This window comes from Sycon ciliatum, chromosome 2 (assembly GCF_964019385.1).
Source record: "Sycon ciliatum chromosome 2, ocSycCili1.1, whole genome shotgun sequence".
Taxonomy (NCBI): Eukaryota; Metazoa; Porifera; class Calcarea; order Leucosolenida; family Sycettidae; genus Sycon; species Sycon ciliatum.
The window spans coordinates 49,526,932-49,547,709 of NC_088644.1; the positions used below are offsets into that span (position 1 = coordinate 49,526,932).

The 20,778-nt window shown below is 46.4% G+C and overlaps 1 protein-coding gene across 1 annotated transcript; it reads right to left on the bottom strand.

The window, feature by feature from the left end:
• Positions 1-357: 357 nt before the first annotated feature.
• Positions 358-14,080, bottom strand: LOC135810935 (zinc finger CCCH domain-containing protein 11A-like). Its single transcript, XM_065324314.1, has 7 exons — positions 13,851-14,080; positions 12,095-12,268; positions 10,873-11,032; positions 10,206-10,501; positions 4,956-5,256; positions 1,411-1,516; positions 358-937 (listed from the first exon to the last, which is right to left on the bottom strand). Exons 2-7 carry the CDS (start codon positions 12,266-12,268, stop codon positions 784-786), a joined length of 1,191 nt encoding a protein of 396 aa, XP_065180386.1. The 5' UTR covers positions 13,851-14,080; the 3' UTR covers positions 358-783.
• Between the last annotated feature and the right edge of the window lie 6,698 nt (positions 14,081-20,778).

Sequence of the window (20,778 nt, forward strand, 5' to 3'; positions counted from 1 at the left end):
TGGTCGCCTTGACAGGTTTTACTGCATTCCGTTCTCATTAGACCTACGCATGCAGCCCACGAATCTCGTTAAGAAAGTAGCTATCGAGGGTAATATTGGTAAGCATGACTCTCTCATATTGATCTAGCATTACTGATTACTCTCTACCCTCAGTTCTTTGTCTGAGTTATACTCATTCCAATTTGGTACAAGTATTCTGCTGTCTAGGAGCCTGGAAAGCACCTTTCCTTAGCATCCTTCAAAGCAACATCAACTTCTGGGCTGTGCCAGAACCTATTGCAGACTGGCAGAATGTGGCTTCAGAGTAGGTGAGTTGATTCATATCAAGTTTGAGCAGCGTTGTCAAAAATATGACCATAATAATATATGTTTGCATTGTACTGAATGAAATGACAATGCAATGTACATGTAGTAAAGGTTGGCACATGATTCTGCACAACACAGCCAGCGAGAAAGTGAAAAGCGAGCATTCAAATTAGCATTATATGCTGATATATCAAGCAGCGCTCAAAGCATTATTAGTAATAATAATCAAGCATTAGGCGAAGATGCCCAAATAAGTGAGCCAGCAGATAGCTGAAATAGGGCATGACGCAAAACCACTTGGGGCCGTCAGGTTAATTTTCCTGGACCGAGCCAGCCGGGAAAAAACCCTCGCGCCGACGGACGCAGTAGAGAGGGAAAAAACCGGGTGTATATCCCCAATGGCGATTAGGCATGATGTAGGCATGGCAAATGGTGAGCACACTGCGTAATGTGGAAATACACAACAGTTCTCTTAGTCTAAATCATCAGCTCCGCTTCCAGGAGTAGATCGTCGCTTTTGACTGTTTCGTCAAGGTCTGGCTTATTCAAGTCGACGTAGGTTACGTCACCAACAAATTCTCTCATCGCTTTCTCAAATGCATCGTCATCAAGCAGGTCGATGTCATCGAGCCTAGAACAGTCAAAAGAATAAGAAGTTATCTACAGCCGGTAAGACAATACGAAGGGACATTCAGATACAGCTATGGGAATGTCTTGGATGTGATCTACTCAAACTACAATGTTGTAACTGCAGTAGTAATAACTGCACCACTCATGTTTATAATTAAATCCCAAAAATGACGGAATAAAAAAAGAAAAATTACGTCTAGCATGAGACTCGGGTAGACTGAAATTTTCACACCCATAGGAACTCAATCACCCTGGAGGATCAAAGTGCAGATGCAGCTTCTAAAGCGGTCGGAGATGAGTAGTTCAGACCTACCATACAGTTGCCTATAAAATACGGAAAATTCAATCCGCTGCATCCATGCAAATTCGATTCGCGCCATGAATCCAGAAATGTGCAGTTTGAAAACTCGGACACATTAACGCATGGCATGTAAGGCACAGTGTGATGAGAATTAGCCCGTAACAAGCACTTACCAATCAGACTTGGCATCGGACTTCATAGTAGTAGTATCAGCAGTGGAAGTAACTTCACTTCCTTCACTTTGGGACACCTTCTTAGTGGCTGGGCTTTCCTTCTTAGCTGAAAAGTACAGATGAAGAAGCAAGCGCCTTTTCTTAATATATTTACAACGGATCAAGCCAGATTATAGCATCCCATTAGCCATAGAATGCTGGAACATACATATCACACACGCAAGATCACCTACTACCAACCCCTAAATCAGGAATGGCGTTAACTATTTGCAAAGCCCTTAACCCTAGGACGGCCACCACTTTCAGTACTCCTAGAACGGCCAAACGGTGTCATTTGACACCTGCATACATTTCCATGTCTAAGACCTATGATATAGGTTATTATAGTTTTTGTTTTCAGTGCTGGCTATCACTATCGGCATCTATGATGTACACAACAATTTAGGATTCACCCAGACACTATTGTTGGCTATTATTATTATTATTATACGCATTCCCGCGTTGAAGTGTAGCAGCAGTATGCTGCGTCCACAGCTTCGCTTATGCAGAATGGCTTGGGTGAGAGGAGAGGGGAGAGAAAGCAACAAGGCAACCAACATCTATGAAATTGGTCACAATAACATGAAGAGAACCAACCTACATAATGCATGATTGCACAAGAATGGAGACGACCAAATATAATGGCTATAATCATTGTGCCACAAAACCGGTACACAGGAGATCTGACGAAAATGTAACGAAACATAAAACTCAGTTACTCAATACAGGTTCCACTAAATTACAAGAGAACAACGCTACAACGTTAGAATTGCCGCTAAATTATCGCAAGTGTAGAGAACGAGTCCAATACAAATGAAAACCATGAACAGACTATCCCGAAGTTATTTTGAGAACAAATTGTACTGCATGACTGTACTTGCTGATACTGACGCTGACGGAACACGAATTTGAGTTGAATACTCACGAAGTCTTGTACATGCACATCATTATGCGCCGGTGTTGTGGAGTAAGCAGGTACGTCAGTCACCAATCCAGCTTCAGCTCCACGCTCGCTTCAGCAGAATGTTGCCCGCGTTTGCTTTGCCTCCACACGGATAGACGACCAGCGCAGAGTCCCGCAGCTCCGTGGCCGTAAGGTCTTGATATTCGCCGTTAGCGCCGTCACGGCAAGTCTCAGTCCACCTCTCACACCAAGCCGCCCTATAAAAATCTTTCTCTCTCCATTGGAGTGCTCCCCAGTTGCGCGAGGAGACTAGAGAAATTCCTCCGGTGAGCGAGGAAGAAGAGCGGAGTTACCCAACTCAACCTATAACTATACGCAACTAAAATACAATGTACGCGTAACGGCAATTGCGAAGAATGAACTCAATTACTGGCAAAACTTCAATTACTTGCATAGGAATTTCTTTCGGCAATTGCGAAGAATGAACTCAATTACTGGCAAAACTTCAATTACTTGCATAGGAATTTCTTTTAATCACAGAGTTACAATAACAAGCAATGTGTCAACGTCACTGGGCACATGAGGAACAGTTTTTCGGGAATATGTGCTTTGGCATAATCGGATTACTCGACCCTCACGATGAATGACACACAGTAACAAGTACAAACATGAACTGACTATGAGCATCATTAATTTTTTTCACCAAGCTGACATAATATATGCTGCTAGAGATGGTTTAGGCTAGTAACGATTGCATTTTAGACTCTTTCAAAGAGGCATAGCCTTCTCTTCTCCTTGGCTGGCACTTAGCAACCAGATGCCATAACTATCTACAAGCTTATTGACCAGTGCAGGAATGAGCGTTTTCTGGATGTGCATGAAGTAGCAAAGGTCTGGGATATTGTGAAGGCGTTGATTCCTGTCACATCTATTCATTTATGTAACCGCCTTGCAGGGGGACATCTTCTAGAATAGTCTTTGTTGAGTAGATCCACCACATTCCATCGAAATGGTCAAGGACATATCTCGTCTTTTACTAGAATTGGACGATGTGGGGCTTCCTACTCTCACCATGTAAAACATATGGCTCTAGGTGGTCTACACTAGGCGGACCATTGATAATTCTTGCTACTTCTACCTTCTCTGTCTACCATCTTCGCATCCTACAATGTAAACTTGAAAAACAAAATGCAATCCGCGATTATTGGCAATGAAGTTAGATGGTAGTTCACTTCAATTTCCCAAAGTGGTTCATAATGCAACTCCTTATTCTCCAACAGTTTCTTGACCAGTAATGCACTGATGATGAAGTTATCAGTTATGACTTAGCAATCACCTTCTGCAGCATCCGGGGCCAATAATAAGAGAGGAGGCATCCCAGCGGCTGTCTACCCGTTAAGCCTGAAGCGGAGGAGGAGGAAGAGGTTTGGTTCAAGAGCCTTATTAGCTCGTCAAGTAGTTAGAAAGGATTATCTACACAGCACCATCCTTGCGATAATGCGGTGTACCATCTCCAGGTTGCAGAGTTGCGATTCCTCTTCCTCAACACTATCCATTTCGGGGTCTCCACCACTCCTGCAACTTTCTCTGACAATTCCTTGTCTGGACTATCTCGCAATCCTCGTCTGCTCTCTGGAGGCTCGTAAACCTAAACACATTCTGAATCCACAGGTGGTATTCAGGTGTTGTGACCGTACGATTCGCCTTCATATGACAGAACAGATCCACCACTGCCATTTGAACACCCATCAAATGAAGATAAAATGGGCAATTTCGCTTTCATGGTCATCAGATTCATGCATGGTAATAGGCTACATCCGTTCCAGTATTTCCTTGGTCGTCAGACCGCGATGGCTCCTCTGGGGCAATTTACAGGAAAATGAAAGGGAATGAGCAGTATCAAGGACATTAGCTGAAGAGTGTTTGTGTAATCCGTGCACTAATGGTAACCCGCCCCAAATTCGCGATTCTCGCCCTACGGTTGTATGGTGATCATATATTTCGTCCTGTATTCAGCTGCCCATGCACCCTTCTTTTGTCTGGTTGGCATACGAGCAACTCGATATGGCCGACACCTTCGAAATGTGTTCATATTGTTTCCATCTAGCTGCAATAATTGCTTTTTATAGTGCAGGTGTCAAATGACACTGGTTGGCCGTTCTAGGTATACGTACTCGCCATTATGGTACCTCATCAATTACAAATCAAAGGTTTATGGCAGACGAAAGAGGAAGAAAAATTAGGAATAGTCACAAGATTTGAGCTTATTCTGATTAGCCATATTTCGGCAATTCCAAAAGTTTGACTCGCGCGGTGTCAAATGACACCGTTGGCTGTTCTAGGGTTAAACTGTATTGTAGCACACTGCAGCCGTGTTGAAGCAAATGGTCTTTCCACACGAGAAGGAAGCAGAACTCACTATCCACATGTAACGAGAGGTTAAGCAGATATCCCAAAGACCATACAGTAAATGCCAAGCCGTGCCACACAAATAAACAACAAGAGAAAGGTATCGCTTAAGAAAAGGCACAGGAAAGGACAACAGATCGAAAGTAATGTCTTCAAGAACATTTCTAATACCAGCATCAGCAATGCAACTTACCAGAAGAATGACTGCTGAGTCTTGTTATCTTAGCAGGTGGTGTCGCTGGAGTGGAACTCTTGGTAGGTGCAGTACTCAGTACTGGACTGCATACATTCTTGCTTGCTGAACTGGAAACTACTGATGGTGATTCCTTGATGGTTGAATCAGCCGGTCTTCTTTGACAGGTGTCTTCTGCAGATACAGTGCTGTCACTAATGGTCTCGTGATGCTTGCGTTTCTCAGCAAGGATTTCATCTAAAGACTTGATGCGAAGACCAGCAGCGGTGGACGGTTGTGGGGACACTGGAACAGCAACAGGCTATGGAGCAGTCAGAAGAATGGAGACAGAAAGAGAGAGAGAGAAAGAGATAGAGAGAGAGAAAAAGAGAAACTTAAAACATCTGAGAGGCCTTGCATCGGCTGATGATTTAAGACCGTGCAACATGTAAACCAGCTGCAGGACATAATTATTACGAAGCACTTTAAAGCAGTGAATAAAGTTGTAATAGCTATGAAAAGTATGAATGCCGCAGACATCACCAGGCAACATGACATTTTGTTCAAGATTTGGTTTTGTGTGTTTCCAAAATCGATTTTCACGCTCCCCTCCACCTTGAACAAATTGTCATGTTGCCTGGTGATGTCTGCGGCATTCATACTTTTCATAGCTATTATTAAACTTTTATCTCCACGTAGATTATTAATAAAGTTGTAAGTTATTTATACACATAACTGGCGCAAAGAGCGGATGGCACCTTTGCGGAACAGCTCGACAACAAAAAAATGAAGAAAGCAAGCCATGCACAAATAGTGGTGCACATTTAAGCTTCACTTTCAAATTCGGTGCAAATTTTGGTCTTCTAATGTTGTGCACTGCAGTTGTCAGTAGCATTGGTGGTACTGCAATAGTTACAGTGCTACAAACCACCGGCGAGAAGGAAAACAACTTGACATCATTTTGAGGTCCAATAAGCCCCCAAATCAGCCACACATCGAGATGAAGAGATGCACACACGTTTACCCAGGAACTCAAGAACGCAAAATAAAATATTGCAAAGTAACCGCCAGTGAGGTTGAAGTTCTGCAACTAAAGGATAACGGGTGAAACGGTGGGGATCCTCAAAGGACACCGCCAAAGTCGTCAACAAATAGAATGGCATATGAATCTGTCAACTGTCAGCACCAGGACAGCACCAGGACACACATATCCTTGCATGTGTCCTTCAGAAAGAAAGGATTAGAAAGTTGTGCTCTAGATTCACGTCTGCAAAAATGAAAAATTTCCTTTTCCTAAATGAAAGCAATGCCACTATAACTTTGAAGAAGCAAGCATATTGGTGCATGCATGCGCTGACAGTTACAGACAGCCAGACAGACTCAGACAGACACACATGACACACAGTTACACACAGTCACACACACACACACACACACATACACACACATACACATACACACACACACATACACACACATACACATACACACACACACACACACATACACACATACACACACTACTACTACTATGTACAACTGCCACAAAATGGCCACGTCGCTCCCAGAAGCGGGAGACAACAGCGAGAAAAAAGAAACAAGGAGAATAATTGAGGTGAAAGGGGACCGTTCTACACATAGCTAGTGTTTCTGTCTTCGGTGGCGGGTGAGGTCCTGCGGGCGGGAGAATCGTTCGTTACATAGGCTGCATTGAATGGGCAGATTAGTCCTCTGGTCCTTTCGCAGTCGTTTGCCTCGAGTACAATTATGGCGGTTAAAACCAGCCTGACTCTTCATGCAGCGATCACAGATCGAGCAATGGTGCTGGCAGCAGTCCAAATTCAGGCTGCATCTCGTTGAAACAGCTGGTATTTCGTCCGATGTCTGACGCTCCACACAACGATGAACTGCAAAACCGCCAGCGCTTTGAAACCAGCGGTCACAAACTCCACAGTGACGGGCCCCAGGCTGCTGGGCAACAGGTAAGGACCGTACAGCTGAGCACTTGTGACGGTGAATCCCACGAGCAGTGAATGATCGGTTGCAAACCTTGCAGGTGACTTTGTTGTTGTTACACTCCACGAGATCATCCGGAGTCTTTGCAATTGCCTCGCGCCATGCTGGGCGATCCTGAGCCAAAGTGAGCCAATTCACTATGCCACCGAAACGAAGATCACGTGCGACGAGGTCTTTCCATCGCAGTCGTGGCCCACAGGCTGGGCGTGGATCTGAGAAGAAGCTAAACAGTATCAGCTTCGGAAGCCGGTTATCTGGCATTCTGGCGACATGCCCAAGCCACTGCAGACGGCGGTGTCTGACGGTATCAGATGGCAGTGCCATATCACCCCAGCGTCTTCGCAGCTCCTGGTTGTTGACATGCTGCAGCTGTTGATCGAGCCGGGATACACCCAGAATGAACCTGAGGGAGCGGTGGTGGAAGTTGTTGATGGCAACCATGTCTCTCTTCAGCGGAGTCCAGCACTCACAGGCATAGAGCAATGTGGACAGAACGCAAACATCGTAAAGATAGCGCTTGGTGGCGATGGAAAGGTTTCGGTCAAGAAAGACACGGCGCATAAGGTCGAAAGCTGCCGCTGCCTTACCGAGTCTTCTGGCCACATCTGCAGATGAGCGGGTGTCAGCAGTTATCACAGAGCCAAGATACACAAAGGATTTGACACTTTCGATCTCCTCCGGACCAACAAAGAGCGGAAGGCGGTCAGCACATGATAAATTTGCACCAACGGCCATGAACTTGGTCTTCGCTGTACTCAGAGTCAAGCCGAAGGAAGAAGCAACGTTGCTGAACAGCTCCAAAGCCAGTTGAGCTGACTCACGGGATGGTGCAAGTAGTGCTGCATCATCTGCAAACTCCAGGTCGTTGACCGATGTCGTGCCAGTTTGACGGGTTCGCTTGGGAAATAGATTGCCACTTCCATGGATTGAAGATATCAGGGACACACCGTTAACACCAGCTGCTGCTATAGCTGAACGCCATGCTTCCAGCACAAGACCAAAGTACAGGTTAAACAACAGTGGGGCCATAACGCACCCTTGCCGTAAACCATTCTCAACCGAGATGTTCCCAGACACATCACCATCAACCCGAACAGCAGCCTGCATGCCTGAATGGAAGCCGTCAATCAGCTGGATGAGTGACCCAGGCACACCATACACCTCAAGGGCCAGCAACAGTGCAGCGCGCGGTACCGAGTCGTACGCCTTGCGGAGATCGATGAAAACGAGAAAGGCCTTACAGCGGTGCTCGAATGCCTTCTCGACTACCTGTCGCACGCAAAAGATGGCATCTGTGCAGGATCGCCCGCGCCGAAAACCACATTGGCTTTCAGGGAGATGTGCCTCAGCAAGAGGTTGCAGCCGGTCCTGAATAACACGTGCGAGAAGCTTCCCGACGACGTCCAATAAGGCTATTCCCCTCCAGTTGTCACACTTGCTCAAGTCACCTTTTTTTGGAATAGGGACGAGCACAGCATCTTTCCACTCCTGAGGCACAGATGACGCTGACCAGCATGTGGAGAAGAGTGCATCCAGGTGTGGCCGAAGAACAGTAAAGCCGTGCTTCAACAGCTCCGCAACGATGAGAGACGAACCAGCCGACTTGCCGTTGGCCAGATGATGGAGAGCGCACTCAATATCCACAGCCGTTGGAGGGCATGCCAGGCTGTCGTCAACTTCCCGGCAGGACAACTGCTGGAAGACAGAGACATCGAACACACTAATGACATTGAGAACACGGGTGAAATGTTGCTGCCAGCAAACACGCTCTTCCTCCGCTGACACACACAGGGTTCCATCAGATTTGCGAATGGAATGAGAGGCCACAGGTTTCATACCATTGTAGCAGCGCTGGATGTCCCGGATGGCTGACCAGACGCGCTCCCCACTGAACTTGCCAGACTGTGCCATATCCGCCTTTCTTTGCAACCAGACACGCTTTGCCGTTCGAACTGCAGTACGTGCTGCACTACGGGCCTTGCGGAAAGCTGAAAGGTCAGCGGGATCAGCAGACTGAAGCCACTGGGCATAGGCACGGTTTCGATGTTGCAGCTTGGGTTCGAGGATTGTTGCGCTGTCTGCAAACCAGTCAGGCTGACGTCGAGATTTCCGTGCAGGGATGGAAGCTTCGGCAGCATCCACAATCGCAGACTTGATAGGCTGCCAGGTGTCTTCATGGGTGACGTGACACGATTGCAGCCGATCACCAAGAGCACTTCGGTACACTGCCCTGTTGCACTCAACAACTTCCCGCTCCTCCTCACTCATACCCGTACACGTCTTCAATTGGCTTACATCGAACACGCTACGTTTCCCAGGGTTTCGCGGTGGCAGGCGCTGGCGGTGGACTGGTGCCGGAAGGCGATAGGTCAGACACACCAATCTGTGATCAGTGCTACACTCTGCACGGCGAACAACATGACAGTCCATGCAGTTGGTACGATCCGCTCGCCTAGTGAAGACAAAGTCGATACAGTGCCATGCCTGCGAGCGTGGGTGTTGCCATGTGTGCAGTTCTGCGTCCCGCTTCTTGAACCAGGTGTTACAGATTTGCAGACCATGCAGAGCCAAGAACAAGAGTAAACGTTCACCAGACTCATTCATAGCTCCAGTACCAAAAGGACCGCGAACTCTGTGCCACTCGTCATCACGCTGCCCTGAACCAACTCGAGCATTGAAGTCTCCGAGTACGATGAGTTTATCAGAGACCGGAATTGACAGAAGCACGTGTTCAAGCGAATTGAAAAATTTGAATTTTTCATCACGACTACTGCGGAAAGTGGGAGCGTAGCAAACAAGAACATGAACCCACTGCGACTTGCCAGACTCCAGAGCAAACTGCAACTTTACGACCATCACACGAGAAGACACAGCTGTCCACTGTCGGCCGCCTGCTGCAAACGCCAGCGCTGAGCGGCCCCGCATCACGAGCGCGACTCCCTCGCCACGAGCGAAATTTTCCACGGTTGAGACGCACACACACACACATACACACACACATACACACACACACATACACATACACATACACACACACACACATACACACATACACACACACACATACACACACACACACACACATACACACACAATCACACACACATACATACACACACACGCACACACATACACATACACACACATACACACACAATCACACACACACACACATACACACACACACACGCATACACACGAACGCACACACAACTCATTCATTGATATACCAATGGATGTACATGGATACAGTACCTCAGGCCTGCGTCGTTTGGCTAACGGCTTTGTTTGGTCTTCTTGCTGAACAGATGCTGTCCTTTTCATGGGTAACAAAGGACCTGGACCACGCCTTGCAGTCTCAGATCTATGCTGTTGATTTAGCTGATCACGAGCATGAACCCAATGGTATCGGCTCATTGCTCGAGTTGCTCTTCTCATATCCATTCTGGAGTCAGCGGCAGTTGAGTCGGTGGCAACCCCTTGTGTTCGGGCGTGTCGCAGTCTTTTTTGAGATTTGCCAATAGTCCGGATAGTAGCGCTGCGCTGTCCACCTGAAGAGTAGATAGGACAGTAAGGGTTAGCATCAATGATGCCTTTGATGGATTGTCTTGATTCTTGGCAAGCAGTGTGGATACGCCACATCCAGCAACTTGCGTACTCTTGCTCACCACGAGCAAGAGTACGCAAGTAACCGGTAATACGCAACTCCCGCAGCCCTTTCCGTAGCAGGGACGTGTAACATGTTTGTTTGATTATCCTAATTTTTCAGGTGAAATGGGCCTTCTTGCTTCATACAACTAAAAGCAGTGTTGCAGCCATTTTGCGGTGCAGATTTCTATAGACTCAAAAAAAGCACCTCATACACACGCTATCATTGGCAAAAGGGCTAGGTACAGTCTTACAGCAAACAGCAAATTCTTACCTTTGACTGGATTTCCTAGGGATGCGGTCGTAGTGGGTTGAACTTGGCCAGTTTGCAGAGGCGCATCAGGACGGGGCTTCAAATGCTTGAATGGGCAGAACGGCTTGGTACACCCCACTCGCTGAGCCTCCCAGTAGCATGGCATGCGGCCACCGTCTTTCTGCAGCACAGTCACCAAGACCACATCGAAAACAAAAAAACTCAGCATGCATCACCGTGCACTAGGTTTTCCTCAAATCAGCGCGTTTTTACCGCCTGGTCAGCTTTTCTCTCGGCTCGAAAATACATCAGATTCGGCTGAAAAATCAGCTTATTGTTTGAATATTGGAACGTCGTGTGAAACAACTTGTTTTGTAGTCAACTAGTCCATCACAATGTCATGCAGGAGGAGTACAGTAGGAGTTTGGCTTTCGACTTGTACAATTCGTTTTCGCAAAGCTTCCCGTTTCTTTACGTATCTTCAATATTTATGACCCACCCAAGTTGGGTGGTGTGCTGCTTTGCTGCTTCAAATTGTAGTTAGACGTCTTTGTCAAATATCGTACTGGTCTCGTCATGGTCGAGTAACAATTGACATTCTTTGTTCCGTTGGGACTGTGGCTTTTGCTCGTTTTCATTGCGCTTGCCTTCCCCTCTTTGGTCTTTTCATAAACTTGAACCTTGCAAGTTGGAAGGCTGTCGGTTAGCGCTACTGAGATGTGTTGAAGCTAGGTGTCAGGACGTCGAATGTCTCAGTACTCTTGTCAGTTTTGTGCCTAGATATTGTACTTTCTGACTGTATTATAGTATCCAATTACAGTGATGAAGAGTTACTCTTAACTCGTATCCATAATGTCCTTTTCCTTTCTACATTTTATTTATGGCTCAACACCCGAGTTTCAAATAATAATAATAATAATAATTCAAAGGATCAGTTGGGGAAGTTAACTGCCTGAAAAGAGAAACAAATCGCGAGACCCACCAGGACTCCCACCCGGGACCTTGTTTGTCATTAGCCATGCTCTAACCACTGAGCTATGGGACCGGGCTGAACCTAGAAAGCCCTGGCAAGTTTTTCACTCCAAAGGCAGCTCACACCACGTGCCACACATACTGATCGCACTTGGATCTTTCTCCCTCCCCATGGCCCAGGGGACCAACCACGGTTAGTTTCTGGACCCTACCAGAAAAAAAGGCAAGAGAGTGTGCAGGCAAAGCAACCACACAGGCTCGCTTTACTTACATGTATTCCCATGTGGAGACGTGCACAATTCGGAACAATACAGCTTCCTCTGGCCCAATCTTGACAGACGTCTGCCTTGCCAAGTGCAGGGGCACTGTGTCGGAATGGACAAGCGGGTCCCTTCTTGCAGCTCGAGTAGTAGAAGAAGTAGCAATCATTACCGACTTGAGCCATCTGTTAATCAAACATTATTTGTTGAGAAGAAACACAACAGATTCAACGCTAACATTATTAAAAAATGTGGCGCAAGATGTAACTGTCGATGTAAGTTTTGTAGCCTCATGACTCCGGTTTGGGCCAAGATATTCCTTTCAATTTTTCACGTAAGATGTGCAGAGGTACCTGTATCCAGTCGTGTTATTTGTTCCTTATATTTCCAATTTCATGGCTCACCACGACCATACAAAATTCAATAAGCATCGACCTTCACTTTGAAAATATGGCGATGCCCCCGAAACCAGAGTTTGTGCAGTCATAGCGGCTACGCACCCTAGTTCATGCTGATCGATGTACACGATGTTCAGTCGAGTCCTTAATTACTGGTATTGTACGAGTCCCTGGTCAAGTCTGCACAGCGAAAGGCTAGAGCCAAAGCAAATCTTATTGTTTGATGCCGGCAAAGACACGCCGAGAAGACGTCCTTTCTCCAAGCCACCTTGGTCATTTTTCTCAACCCGCTGGTGCATGTCGACCAAGATATGTCCTTGAGGTACTGGTGGACTGGGGTCCTGGCATCAACAAGAATTCGCCGCGCCTAGCGAACCAATGTTGTCGGTAGAACTCAGCGTTTCTTGATCACGGCTCGACACACTCATTTCTGTTTGGCCTCGCAGCTTTCACCCTGCAAGTGTGCAATATCCTGGCCACAACTGAATTCCTTAGTCATGACCATGATGACAAGTGACTGGTATGATCTCTGATGGACCTAAGTCATTAGCTTGAGTCAACACGAAGGTCAACTGTTCACTTGGAACGCTAGCTGCTTCCTCAGTCCTTTCTTGTTGCACTAGCAGATATGCGTGCGAGAGGGCCCAAGCAGACACTACTAGATATTGGAATAAGGGATAGGTGGTCTCCGGTCCGTGATGGACAATGAGAGCTCTGATACAGAGGGGAAAAGAGAGAGCAAGAGAGTGAAAGAGAGAGAGCTACAGAGACAGAGAGACAGAGACAAAGCGACATAAGCAGAGACACAGAGAGTGACAGGGAGACCAAGAGCGAGACAGAGAGAGGGAAATACAAAGGGAGAGAGAGAGAGGGAAAGAAAGAAAGAGATAGTGAGAGAGAGAGAGTTAGAAAGAGATAGAGAGAGAAAGAAAGAGAAAAAGTCAGAGAGAAAGGCGGAGAGGGAAATAGAGATAGAGAGAGATGCGGTAGGAAGGGGGAGAGAGAGTATCGAAAAAGAGGAGAGAGAGAATGAGGGAGAGAGAGAGTGTTAGAGAGAGAGATAGAGAGAGAGAGAGAGAGAGAGAAGCACAGAGAGAGAAAGACAGAGAGAGAGAGAGAGAGAGAGAGAGAGAGAGAGAGAGAAAGAGAGAGAGAGAGAGAGAGAGAGAGAGAGAGAGAGGGGAGAGAGAGAGAGAGAAAGAGGCTTAGAGAGAGAGAAACTCAAAGGGAGAATAATAGTGAGAGAGGGAATGTATAATAAAGATTGAAAGGCTAAGGGGAACAGAGAGGGAGAAAGAGGACAAGGGGTACAGATAGAGATATAGGACAAACAGCTTGAAAGAAGGAAGACAGACAAACAGATACTTACAGTAAATTTCACAATTCGCGGCCGACCTCACACCTAGAATCGAATAAATCCCAACTCTTCGGCAAGGACGATACTTAGCAAGGCGCTAGAGGGATCTATACAGAGAGAGCCTGATTCTGATATCTGTTGGAAGACGGCAACTTACTCAGGCACGCAAATAATCAATCTCTGGTGGGAAGCAAGGTGTTTGAGGGAAGACGCTAGAAAACCAACCGGTGACAGACACTGATCCTGGAGAACAAGTTGGAGACTGTAGCAAAGCTAGGGTTTATATACATGTATCTACGCTACGTGACGTCACATTGCGGCTGGTGGTTGGCAGCACAGTCGTCGGCGTGTGGTATAACTGTAAGGGCGCTCCGCTATGACACTAGACTGGGGCTTCAATGTGAAGGACCCCACGATAGGTGGTCTGCCTTTGGGTCATTAGTTACGTGTAGAAGAGGTCGTAGGCGTATAATACTAAAAAAAAGAGGAACATGTAAGCATTAGGTCTGCACTCAGATGTACAGCCAAGGATAATTTAAAAATAAATAAAAAGGACCAAGGAACTACAAGTACCTCAGTTGACTGGATGTGTGTATTGGCGTGGGTACTTGCGACCTAAAACTTACCTTCGTTAATTTTATTATTGTTATTATTATTATAACCCCTTGAGCGCGGATTACGTGTACTTGTACAAGTACTTGTGGATCATTCGTTGTAATGCGTGGTGCTCTGTGCCGTGTATACTATAAGATAGCTCTATTCGAATCATTATTGAGCACTCTGATAATTTACAGAGCCGGTGCACTCTAATGATTAATTGATGTGGAAAGCCAACGTGATTTTTTGGCTTGCGCGGCTTGAGGAAGCCCTATAGGTAATCAGGGGTTATAGTTGTGTGGAAAAGCGTCGATTACATGTAGATGGGGGCGTCGCACGTGCTCCAAAATGCCAGCTTGAACAATCAGCAGTCAGCATTTCGTCGCATTTTTGCTCGAAGTAGGCCAAGGGGCTAGGGGGTGTTTGAAGGCGTTATAGCAGCACTACCGTTAGGTTCTACGAGGCTGGGACTTGGCCCAGGCACAGATGACAGGTGTTTCAAAAGATTTACCGAAACAATTTTTCATTACTCACACGGGTATATGCGTAAACTTCGACATGTAGCTAAGCCATGCACCAATACAAGCTACAGTACTGGCAACTGAAATCCGACCCACTAGCGTCTCGTACGAATCGCTAACGCGGCTAGCGTACCGATAGGGGGTCGTATCAGTTGCCAGCAGTACAAGCAATACAAGAGGTTATGGACTTTTTCATACACGTATTTGTAGCATGTACTCATGAGTCATGGAGTCATGGTACTGCTGTAGTATACTAGTAGTAGTATACTGGTATAGGGCTTCGTAGACTGTCACCCACGTGACGTGTAAGCAGTTACCTATGATTTCGTAGACTGGTAGCATCGTGTAGGGCTTCCTCTAGCCACGCAAGCCAAAAAATCACGTTGGCTTTCCACACCAATTAATTATTTGAGTCCACGGGCACTGTAGATAATATTATCAGAGTGCTGGATCATGATTCGAATAGAGCTACCCTATACACGGCACAGAGCACCACGCATTTAATACAACGAATGATGCGTGGTGCGCTTTGCGCATCATTACATTAATTTTTGTTTCGGGCCAAAAAAATGCTGAAGCGCCAATAATTATTTACTTATTGAGAACTTATGCAGGCCAGGATCGACAAAAGCGTCGAGCGAGCGAGGGCGAGCGCAGCGGGCGCACCGATACACTGACAGCTTGGCCTCCCGGCTTTTCATGCAGAGCCTCACCGGTGGCCTGGCCTTGTCCTGTGACCATGGCAGCAGTGCAAGGCTGTAGTGTAGGCTGTAGTGTAGGCTGTACGGCTTTGCTTGCGAAACCAATGCGCTCTGCAGAGAGTGTTTGGTCAGCACTAATCGCGAGGAGCTGCTCACAGTCATCTGGATGACAGTGCTATGCTGTCATCATTGTCCGCTCCAGTCCACGTAGTGCATTACCATGATTACTAATCGGTAGGAGCTGCTCAGTGCTAAGGGTGGCCACATCATGCGAATTATTTTGTCCAAAATTGAAATTCAAAAAGCGAAAAAACGGTCAAAATGTTTAAGGAAAATTCAAAAAAATCCCCCTAAATGCAGAAAAAATTCGATCCGTTGCCATGGTTTTTACAGTACTCGTACCCAATAGTTCCAAAAAAGCAAAAAAATCCACAAACTGCTTATCATGTGTGTCTGTGTGCTTCCAAATTCGGGGATGGGTGTCAAAAGGGCAAAGGTCAAAGCTGTGTGTATTTGAAAGTACTGTTTTCACATGTCAAACTAAACTTGGTAATAAATATATTGAGCAGCACATGTACTCTCGAGTAGATCTCCTGATGTGACATCACTGCAAGAGTACATAACCATGATAAGTTGATAACCCCCCTCTTGATCACTGTCGTTCTCCAAAAACGGCCAAAATTCAATCTGATGGGGCCAAAATTCCAAAATAAATCGAAGTGCGAAAATCCAACCAAAATTCAAAAATAATTGAACACATTTTGTGGACAAGCCTACTCAGTGCTCACATCTGGATGACAGTGCTATGCATGCTGTCGTCATTGTCCGCTCCAGTCCACGTAGTGCATTACTGTGCACCGCACTGCAATTTGCTGAGCTGCTGACTACTGTATGTGGGACTCCGTTTATTCAGGTGCCTTGAAATTTATTCTCCTTGTCTTATTAATATTTTCTTTTCTATAATTTCCCCATTATGAGTTCCTAGCAGTGGAACCTCTCGTGCACTAGGCATAGACTTCACCACTTGGCTAAGAGACCTGAAGACTGATTGTGCGAGCCATTAGTTTGAATACACACACACATTAGCAATCCGTTCACATGCTACGAGATTGAGTCTAATAATAATAATAAGATTAATAATAATAAGAAAGGGTTTGCTCCCCACACCGGAGCTCGCGCTATTCCGCCGACGTTACTTGACACTTGACTGACTCACGACTGCCATCCAGATCACACGAGAAGTCCATCGAACCTTCGACTCGGCAAACCTGCAAGAAAGCACCACTCCCTGCTCAATACACAGTGTTTCGGGGAATTCACCCCTCATCAGTTGAGCTTGAGTAGGCTGAGGAAGATTGTGCCTGAAGAGCACCACTTATATAGTGCTCTCCAGGCACAAACATCACCAGGGATACAAACGTACAGAGACGCTCCGTTTCCAGCGCGACAAACACCTCGTGAACACCAGATAGCAGCGTGAGTCAGTGTCGCTCCTGGACGGTGAGACAGACGTCGAGGACCCTCGGTCATTCCCAACGCTGTCACCTCCAAACAACTAGTCGCAAGCCCGCGCTGGGCACAATAGTACGAAGTAAAGGTTGCGACTTCGGCGATGATTTGTAAGAAAGGGTTTGCTCCCCACACCGGAGCTCGCGCTATTCCGCCGACGTTACTTGACACTTGACACTTGACTGACTCACTGCTTTCTTGCAGGTTTGCCGAGTCGAAGGTTCGATGGACTTCTCGTGTGATCTGGATGGCAGTCGTGAGTCAGTCAAGTGTCAAGTAACGTCCGCGGAATAGCGCGAGCTCCGGTGTGGGGAGCAAACCCTTTCTTACAAATCATCGCCGAAGTCGCAACCTTTACTTCGTATTAATAATAATACAGTAATAATAATAATAAAAGCACATCCGTGAGGCACTACTGGGTGGGTCTTATGACGTACTAGTACAAGTCATCCGCGCTCAAGTCAAAGGGTTAAAAATAATAGTAACAACAATAATATTTAAAATTCTAAGCACTCGCAGACTCCATTGCAGCCACTCACACATTACAGGGTACCTCACTTCAGACTCTCCAACTACGGTCTCTTCGCTGCATAAGTTCACTTCACTTCCAAAATAAATAAATAATACTAGATATAAATGGAATGCACCAAATTTTCGGGCATGGCCCATCTTCAGGGTGAAAACCCCATTCAACTTAAAAGCCAACAAAAACTGAACCGAGTATATAATGCTGTGTGGTGCGGTAGTGCTGGAAATGTTTGTATGTGTGGAGGGTAGCAGCAATGGTGAAGTGTGTTGGTAGAAAGGGAAGGAGCGAAGGAGACCAGTGAAGAGCTGTGTCTGTAAGTGTGAATATGTGTTAGTGCGGCGTGAAGGGAAAGCACGAGAAATGTGTTTACCAGCAGCAATGGTGAAGTGTGTTGTTGTGTGTCTTGAGCAGCAGACACCCAGACAAACGCTTCACAGTGGAACACACCCAGGAGAATGCCTCGCACACATTCAGCTACCTCGACTTGTCTATCTCTGTGGCGAGTGGTGTTGTGCAATGGGAGTTGTTCGGGTGGTAGCAAACCACGGCGAACTGAATAATAAGGAGAGAAACAAAGAGAGAACTCATGCAGCGAAAAAATCGTAGTTGGAGAGTCTGAAGTGAGGTACCCTGTTATGAATAATAAAAATAACGTTTGAGGTAGGTTTGAGGTCACAAGTACCCACGCAAACACACACATCCAGTCAAATGAGGCACTTGTAGTTCCTTGGTCCTTTTTACTTTTTTATATATTATCGTTGGCTGTCCATCTGAGTGTAGACCTAATAATTACATGTTCCTTCGATTTTAAAGTGATACGCCGGTGACCTCTTCTACACGTAACAACTAGGATGACCCAAAAGCAGACCGCCTATCGTGGGGTCCTTCACATTGAAGCCCAAGTCTAGTGTCATCGTGGAGTGCCCTATACCACACGGTGACGAATCAGCAGGCAATCACCAGCCGCAATGCGACGTCACGTAGCGTAGGTACATGTATAAAAACCCTAGGTTTGCTACCGTCTCCAGCCAGTTCTGCACGATAAGTTTCTGTCACCGGTTGGTTTTCTAGCATCTTCCTTCAAACACATTGCTTCCCACCAGAGATTGATTATTTGGTTGCCTGAGTGAGTCGCCGTCTCCCAACAGATAACGGAATCAGGTTCTCTCTGTGTAGATCCTTCTAGCGCCTTGCTAAGTATCGTCCTTGCAGAAGAGTTGGGATTATACGATTCTCGGTCTGAAGTCGGACGGGAATTGTGAATTTTACTGTAAGTATCTGTTTGTCTGTCTTCCTTCTTTCAAGGTGTTTGTCCTATATCTTTATCTTTCCCCATTGTCCTCTTTCTCCCTCTCTGTCTTCCGCTCTGTGTTTCTCTCTGTTCCTCTCATCCTTTCACTCTTCTATTTTATTTTAATTTTTAATTTTATTTAATAATTTAGCCAGCGCAAGCGAAAAGGGACGTTATCCCGCGGCACTTGATTTTGAGAAAATCGCACTTGAAGTAAATCAGCTGATTTCCGGCTGTCACGTTCGGATGACTTGCAACTGTGCGTTTTTCGGTGATACGTGATTTCTTTGGAGCTAATTCACTCTGTGGATAGCAGAGCCAGGATCCCACAGCTCCTGTAGAAGAAAACACTGTCTTAATCGACCCACGTACCACACATTGGCGATCAAATATCGATCGATCGACCGCGCGACCTCCGCTGCACGCGCAGCATGCCCGAGCGTAAAAGACAAAGGAGCTTGCTTTCAGCGCAGCTGCCTTGCTCCCTTCGCTTTTCCCGGAGTCCTTGGGTTGGCGTGACTACTCACCATGAGCTACCGTAAACGTTTCACCGTCAATCCATCCGTGGATGGATTTCCAATTGGTTTTTTCCATGTGATTTGTATATCTTCTGGCTACTAGAATCTGTTGATAACTCAAAAAATGCCCAAAGTTCGGGATAATGTCCCTTTTCGCTTGTTCTGGCATTATATTAATACACTCCCTCTCTCACTGCTGTATTATTCCCTATCTGAGTTTCTCTCTCACTGAGCCTCTCTCTCTCTCTCTCTCTCTCTCTCTCTTTCTCTCTCTCTCTCTCTCTCTCTCTCTTTCTCTCTCTCTCTCTCTCTCTCTCTCTCTCTCTCTCTCTCTCTCTCTCTCTTTCTCTTTATCTCTCTCTACTTCCCGCTCTGCTTTTCTCTGACTCATTCAATTTCTCTCTCTCTCTGTCTCTCACTCTACCTCTCACTCTCTCTCTCTCTCTCACTCTCTCTCTCACCCCTCTTTCTTTCTTTCTTTCTTTCTTTCTTTCTTTCTTTCTTTCTTTCCTTCTCTGTCTCTGTCTTTCTCTCTCTCTCTCTCTGTCTCTCTCTCGCTCTTTCTTGCTCTCTCTCGCTCTCTCCCCCCTCCCTATCTCTCTCTCTCTCTTTATTTCTCTCTCTCTCCCGCTCCCTCTCTCTCTCTCTCTCTCTCTCTCTCTCTCTCTCTCTCTCTCTCTCTCTCTCTCTCTCTCTCTCTCTCTCTCTCTCTCTCTCTCTCTCTCTCTCTCTCTCTCGCTCTTTCTTGCTCTCTCTCGCTCTCTCTCTCTCTCCCTCTCTCCCCTCTCTCTCTCTCTCTCTCTCTCTCTCTCTCTCTCTCGCTCTCTCTCTTTCTCTCTCTCTCTACCGCTCCCTCCCTCCCTCTCTCTCTCTCTCTCTCTCTCTCTCTCTCTCTCTCTCTCTCTCTCTCTCTCTCTCTCTCTCTCTCTCTCTCTCTCTCTCTCTCTCTCTCTCTCTCTCTCTCTTTCTCTCTCTCTCTCTTTCTCTCTTTGCCCCTCTGTATCTGTATCTCTGTTTGTGTCTGTGTGTGTGTCTGTCTCTCTCTCTCTATCTATCTCTCTCTTTCTTTCTCTCTCTCACTCTCTTTCTCTCTTTGCCCCTCTGTATCAGAGTCTCACTGTCCATCCCGGACCGGAGACCACCTATCCCATATCTCAGTATCTAATAGTGTCTGTTTGGGTCCTCTCGTACGCATATCTGCTAGTGCAACAAGAATGGACTGAGGAAGCAGCAAGCGTTCCAAGTGAACAGTTTACGTTCGTGTTGACTCAAGC

What these genes read in the sequence shown, in the direction of transcription:
- LOC135810935 (XM_065324314.1), bottom strand. Translation starts at nt 12,268, where the DNA reads ATGGCTCAAGTCGGTAATGATTGCTACTTCTTCTACTACTCGAGCTGC. An exon ending in GTCTCCACATGGGAATACAT is followed by an intron (nt 11,033 to 12,094) that starts GTAAGTAAAGCG and finishes ACTGTGCTGCAG; the next exon opens with AAAGACGGTGGCCGCATGCC. An exon ending in CCAAACGACGCAGGCCTGAG is followed by an intron (nt 5,257 to 10,205) that starts GTACTGTATCCA and finishes ACTGCTCCATAG; the next exon opens with CCTGTTGCTGTTCCAGTGTC.